At 37.1% G+C, this 7,316-nt stretch overlaps 1 protein-coding gene across 2 annotated transcripts; it reads right to left on the minus strand.

Annotated features, from left to right (window-relative positions):
- Positions 1–223: 223 nt before the first annotated feature.
- LOC110789360 (phosphatidylinositol 4-phosphate 5-kinase 1) lies at positions 224–5,391 on the minus strand. 2 transcript variants are annotated; one of them, XM_056843737.1, is made up of 8 exons: positions 3,750–5,391; positions 3,422–3,601; positions 3,151–3,316; positions 2,888–3,004; positions 2,604–2,797; positions 2,402–2,520; positions 2,225–2,309; positions 224–982 (listed from the first exon to the last, which is right to left on the minus strand). In XM_056843737.1, exons 1-8 carry the CDS (start codon positions 5,078–5,080, stop codon positions 679–681), a joined length of 2,496 nt encoding a protein of 831 aa, XP_056699715.1. In that variant the 5' UTR covers positions 5,081–5,391; the 3' UTR covers positions 224–678. The 2 variants fall into 2 exon arrangements, with proteins under 2 accessions (XP_056699715.1, XP_021849713.1); XM_021994021.2 differs by having other exon boundaries at positions 3,422–3,586; positions 3,750–5,390.
- Between the last annotated feature and the right edge of the window lie 1,925 nt (positions 5,392–7,316).

Below are 7,316 nucleotides of genomic sequence, written 5' to 3' on the forward strand. Positions count from 1 at the left end.
CTTTAATACCAATGCTTTTGCTCTTCTTTTTATAACCAATTTCACTGCAAAAAGCAAATTAAATCAACCACATTTTTGAATGAATTCTGCTTTTTTTGGTCAGCGGAATCAAAGACTATTTGCTTCCAAAGTTTCCCTCATCAAGGTCTCTTGACGATTTTCCTTTGTTTTCTTTTAAAAAATCATAAATACTTGTACAAAAATTCAAATAATAAACTCACTATGTCATCCAAACTTTCCCTTTCCTTTTTAACTGTACAATTATTTTTAATTTTCCTATTTCTTTTTACTTCCTGGCAAACAATCCAGGGAAGGGAAACACAAAATAAAAATTAAAAAATTCCCCAAAACCCGAAAAAAAAAAAAACAATAAATACAAAAATTTATGCTCCCCAACCCAAATGCATAATTGTTCCCTACAATGTACAAAATGTATTAACCCCCCTTAATTAATCTCTTTCTCTGAAGTATAATGGCTGATCCCAAAAAATTCAGCCTGCCATAAAAATGTATTAGTACTATATGATTCAATGAGCCATTGATGGTGAGGTGAAACCATGTTTAAATAACCCCGAGTGCTGCTCTTTGAGGGGGGGTCCTGGTCCGGGGTCGCAAAAACAATGGACAATGTGTGTAATGGTGATATAGTTGAGGTGTGATTGTTGTTGGTTCTTTTGTTTACTCGTCTTGTACAAAGACGCGATGCATGAAATCCCGAAACCTTTTAGAGTAGAGCTTTGGATCCACAGCCGAGATGGAGGCGGGATCCGCTTGCAAGGACTTGTAAGCATGTTCAAGCTTTTTGCTGATATCATAATCTTGGAGAATGTCAATGATACCAAAATAAAGAATTACATCATATACCTCTCCACCACCATTTCCACCATTTACACTTCGTGGAGTTCCATTTCCTTCGAATTCTGTCCGTGATACTCGCTCTGCTCGTGCAGGCATGTTTGCTCCTAGCCGGATGAAAGGTCTCCTGTCATTTAACAAATCATACTAACAAGAATTAGAATAATACTCTTTGAGACAGTTAGTATGTGGTTAATATTATTTAATTACCGAGATTAACATCAAATAAGTTTCTAACTACTACATTAAACATAGGTCACGTAGTTTGACTCGTGGTGATCTTGACAACTACTATCACAATCTGACTATTTCATGAGTCTATAACTTTTGACGTATTCGTGCATTCTCATTCTTTATTTTAATGTCCAGCATATACCTTACCACCACAGAGTTTGCATATTTGGCTCATTGATATACCAGTCACGTTCTGCGGCTATTAACACAAGTCTTAAGCATCTACATTATTGTAAAGATACTAGATTTCCTTTTTCAAAGTATTCGACAGACTCCAACTCCCACCAATTAGAGAGTACTACATATCAGCATAAATGGCATATACTACTCGTATTACTGCATAATAGCGAGTTACAGGCACATCACAACATAAAGGTTCCAACTATATACTTAATCAGTTTGAGCAATTCAAAGGGCTAAGTAATCAGTATCCAGCATTTCCACCCTGTCAACTACCAAATTATGAACCATTCCGGTGTTCTTTGACAGTTCAATTTAAGTTTGGACCATATCCTACAGGTCATATATATATATATATATATATATATATATATATATATATATATATATATATATATATATATATATAAAAGAAAATGACAAACAGACCAAGTTCCTTTCATTTTTAGACAATTCATTCAAGGCTTTATGGCAAACTACTATGTCTGGGGACCAAGATCTAGCCATACTTAAACTAGTGAAGTTGAACAGAGACATTCCAAATTTCCAATGGTCTGTCATACAGTACAACGTAAATAGTAAATGCAGTGTCGGGGACTAAGGGCTGAAATGCAGACAAATCAGGAGTGGAAACGTTGGGCCAGTACACTAATCAAGCAATTAGACCTAGGCAGCAAGTAATTCACTTTGAGCTAGAGACATAGGAGTTTCTTTTAGCAGTCGACAAGAATCCGTATAACAGTGCCCAATATCGTTTAATCACTGCCACATAAGGCTTAGCAAATATACGGGATCAAATGTTTTCCCAGTCCAACATATCTTATAATCTAAGAGCCACAAAGCCAGTGATGTACAAATCAGATTGAAAGAAACAGATGTTCTGGTTTCAGTATTTGCACTAAAAATTCCTGAATGCATGATTTCATGAGGAAGAAAACAGGGCAAGAAGACTTACTTTCCTTCCATTATACAGTTTGACTCCTGCGAAAATATCTCGTACCCCAGAGGCGAACTTTTATCATGATATGTTCCTCCTCTACCTGGACAGAGCATAAATCCAGTTTAGTTAGTAGAAGTATTAGTATGAGTAGTACTGAAAATACAAGAACATGCAAAAATGTCAATAGTGTACCAGTAGGTGACAGCCCTCGCTCATTATTAGAACAATCCTCGCGGAAATGAAGACCAATCAACAGACTATAATCCATAATTCTCTCTGCCTCTAAGAATTCACAATCTCTATCAACTTGCCTGCGTTTTTTTCAAATGTAAACGGTGAATTTAGTACAAAACCAGTGTTGAACAGTTGAAACAGAATTTTGAATGAAGCTTACATCATCAGCTCTTGGAACCAAGATTGCTGTAGGCGAAACACAAAGTTTAAGTCTAGGTCCTTCAGGGTGGTAGTCTCATCAATTTCACCTTCCGGCTTATCAATCGACCGACCGTGTGAAGATCCTTTTAGATCAAATCTTTTATGAATACGGTACTCAGAGTGAAACAAATTTCCCATAACAATGAAGCGTGTCTGATTGGCCACCAAAAAAAGAAGAAGTAACAATTAGTTTTTGAGAACAAAAACTTTTGCAACGACTCGACTTGGGGTAAAAGATTGTACCTTCTGACCACCAACTGCTTTGAGTTTGACACAATGCACGCCAAAGAACTTTGTCACCAAGGTGTTCTTGTACTTAGAAACATGGTCGTAGTATTTTGGCAGCATTTTGATGAGTACCTGACATGGATTCCCAGACAATTGTGAGAAACCATTCTCTCATTCTTGCATATTAGTCGACCATTATGATTTTCACTCAATTTGTATATAACTTAATGAATAGAAATCCTGCAATTGCTAAACCAAATAGACAAGTGGAAACTGACCTTAACCTCGGCCTTCTTGACAGTTTTAATCATATACCGATCATCTTGAGTTAAATAGAAGCAACTCCCACTCTTCCCAGGGGATGAAAACTCTCTCAAAGCGTCACTTCCACAAATAGCTAGCATATACTCAGCTGGATCAGTCCCAAATAGTTCTCTCAAATGTCTAGACATGAATATCAGCCACATACGGCAACAATGAACAAAGTCAGCAGATTACACAAGCAAACTGATTGAGGTTCATTACATCAACCTAGTACAATTCAATCACCTGAACACCATGGGACAATAATCTTTCCATCTGAAATCAGCTGATTGATGTGGAGGTGTATGTTTAGATCCTTCTGGAGGGAACCTAGTCCAAAATTTCTCCTTAGGTTCAAAATCAGAACTCTTAAGATCACGAGTTTTCGAGGCATGCTTCCCAACAGAATGCCTATACATTATAAAACTTACAATTCAAACCAGCATTTAAAATCAGCATAATAACCTAAAAAACAATGCACTCGTTCATGGTTATCAAACTCAAAACACAATTTTGAAAAGAAAAAAAGCACAATATCCAGATTGTCAAGAATGAATGGCATAAATGATATTACCTGACTCCTAATTGCAAATTAAGCATAAGCTCATAATTTTTATGCCCTTTGGTTATAGGTTGTCCAGGCTTCTTAATCTCATCACATCCACCACCATACCAATAGGGTGTTGAAGGCGTAGAACTGACATTGTTAACAATATTCAAATTCCTAGGACTTTGGGTCCTACTCAAAGCAGCCTTGGGACTCTTGTTACTAGCAATCCTATACAATTTAGAAGCCTCTGAATTATCAATAATATCACAAGTAATATCCCCAGCATCCTCATCCGCTTCCCATATACAAATTCGTGGAAAATTAACCCCTCTATCCGAAACACTCATCCTTTTACCAGTATTCGTAGGAACCAAATTGACATTGACATTGACATTGACATTGACATTGACATTAACATTAACATTCACCCCCTCAACAACATCATCAGCAACACCATCAGTAGCAGTATTATCACCATTCCCCCAATTTCCTGCATAAGTACTACCATCCGGCCTCGTAAAAACCCCAGCCCCTTTCGGAATCCCATTCTCCCAATAGCCTTCGTATCGATTCCCATTCGCCCATATCAAAACACCTTTACCAAAGATAACCCCATTGTTCCAATCCCCAACATACACATTCCCATTTTTCCACACATATTTACCTTCTCCATGTTGCACATTCCCCCTCCAATCACCTTCATACACATCCCCATTTGCATATAACTTCTCCCCTTTTCCATGCTTCTTATCCGCCTCCCACATTCCTCTATATGTATCCCCTTCTGTCCCTGTAAATGTTCCCAAACCCTCCATTCTCCCTCCCTTAAACTCCCCCTCATATGTCGCCCCTGACGGCCATGAAAACCTCCCCTTCCCTGTTGCCTTCCCTCTCCTCCATTCCCCTTCATACATACACCCATCAGACCATAAATACTTCCCACTTCCATGGGGTACATTCCCGTAGAATGTCCCCGTATAATAATCCCCGTTCGGCAGGTTCCTCTCTACGCCTACGCTCAATGACATTGAACCCTCAATCTCAGGTGACACTCGCCGGAGACTCGCCGCCGACCTGTTCTTACTCATTTGAGATTGTACTTTCACCACTTGATGGGGTTTCTCTTCCTCCGAAGACGATACTTCTAGCTCCTCTTCTTCTTCCTCCTCATCCGCCTCTTCTTCTGACGATTGTGTAGATTCAGAGTACTTCCCAGTGGTTGTTGGGGAGATGGGAGCGCGTGAGCAAAGACTGTAGGTCCTACGGAGTGTTTTCAGCTTCAAAGTCCCCTGCATTTTGTGCAGCGGCGACAGTTGTACTTGTGCTTGCGGTAGTTGTTGTTGGGTTGTCGTCATGATCTCCGCTGGTGGTTCGCCGGAGATTCAAGCATTCTTTAACTTTTTTCGGTTAGTTTGATTTGATTTTTGGTGGGTAAGTGTGCAAAATGTTGTTTTTTGTGATGAGGTTTAGGAGAGAGGAAAGAGAAAGTGAGGTTGTGTTGTTGTTTTCTTCTTGGGATGATGGACTGTAGTTTGTTGTTGTTGTTGTTTGCTTTGAAGAATGGGAGGAGAATCAAGGAGACAGAGAGGACAATACAGGAGGAAATGGGAAAGTGTATGAGAGAGAAACTGTAATGAGAACTTGAGGAGAGAGAAAGGCCGGCTATACGTTTTAGAGACTACTTCTAAAATATTTAGATTTTTATTTTTATTATTATTATTATTTTTATTATTATTATTATTATTTTGACAATCAAAAATTAATGGAAGTGTTAATTATTTTGTTTGGAGAATCTAAGTGACAAATAAGTGTCCCCTCAAAAAAAAAAAATATATATATATATATATATATATAGTCCTTAGTAGGTGTTTTTTTCAAAAAAAAAAAAGACTAATATGTAAGTTAGTAGTCGTGACCTAGCATTACTAGTATTTACTTATTTTATCAAAGTTTAATTAGTTTTATAGTTTTTTGTTTTAGATTAGTGCTTTATCATGGGAGAAGTAAAATTTATGACTTTTTTTTAATTAATTTATTGTTATTTGAAATTCCATTTTATAAATCTATGAATACAAGTATTTTGTTATTGTTAAGTTGTTATTTGGAGCTTATATTAGGGTGGTTGTTGCATTTTGAGTTTGGTTTCAAATTATGTGCAAATGTGCTTGTTTGGTTGATATTACAAAACATACATTTTTTTTTTCTTTTTTTAACTTGTAATATATGAACATCAAGAATGGTGAGTTGCTACTCAATCATTTAAGATCTTATCTCTCTTCCACATCATCGTCCACATCACTTTCTACTATCTTAAGTTACTATTATGAGTCACCTCATTTATCTTTCTACAATGGTGAGGTTGTCCACCACTCTCTCCTAATTTTATCAATACCCCACCATTTATTCTCTCTCTTATGTATTGCTACCTCCGTTCCTAAATGTTATACCCGTTTCCCGATTTGGTATTCCTAAATGTTCTTCCCAGTTGGGAACTTTACTATATTTAGCCATGTTTTTTACCAAAATACCCTAATATCCTATCTAATTACCGAAAAAACCCCTAAGATTCCACCCTTAATCTACCCTAAATTTCCCCACCTTCCTTATTAGTTTCATTTACCCTTCCCCATTCACCCACCCTCCCACTATTTATACCCGTCCTCACCACTCCCTCTCTCTTCATTTCTCACCCACCTCTCTAATTTCACTCTCTCTCTCTTTCTTCAAACTCTCCCTCTATTCTTCGAAAACACTAGTTTTCTCCGCCTCTGTACGTTTTCTCTTTTTCTCTTCAAATCTCTCAGATCTGAAGTTTTTTCGACTCAAATTTTGCATACACTCACATCAGAATCACTTTCCGATCCCCTCTAATTTTGTCCCATTTTCCGTCCCATATCGTCGCTGCGAGTTGATTTTACCTCGAAATATTTGAGGGAAAAAGTTGGAGATTTTCTTTTTCAATAACTCTTGCGCAATCTTTGCTGGATACTTATGGGCAACGAATTCCTGATCCTAACTACGATTGGGGTTCCAATTATAACTGCCCTAACAACGAGCACTCGTATTCTCGCGAGTATTTGCAACATCAAATGATGCCCCGGAAAGAGAATACGAGTACTCGTAATTATCTGAAATCATGGTTCGAGAAGAGGGAAGTGGAGCCTGGTGAAGAGGTCGAGTCAAAATATGACGATCGCTTGCCCACACCCTCATATCTACGATTTTTTTGAGACGACGACGAAGATGAGGTATAAATCTTGAGTTTTGATTTTTTTTTTTTAATGTATGGGTAAATATCGAATTTCTATGTTTTTTTATGGATAAAACTCGAAAATTAGGGTTTTTGTTCATTTTCTTGGATTTAATTCGTTGATCTGAATTTTTTGGATTTATTTGGGATTATTTGGATTTAATCGGGATATTTATGATTTATTCGTGATTTAAATGATTAAATCTTATTTTTTTGATTTGTTGGGATTTATTCATTGATCTGATATTTTAATAACTAATTCGGGATTTGATCGGGTTATTCTGATTTTTTGGGATTTAATTCATTGAACTTGTTCAAAAAACCCATTGTTCTTTGTTTTG

The sequence above is a fragment of the Spinacia oleracea genome, chromosome 4 (assembly GCF_020520425.1).
Source record: "Spinacia oleracea cultivar Varoflay chromosome 4, BTI_SOV_V1, whole genome shotgun sequence".
Lineage (NCBI taxonomy): Eukaryota > Viridiplantae > Streptophyta > Magnoliopsida > Caryophyllales > Amaranthaceae > Spinacia > Spinacia oleracea.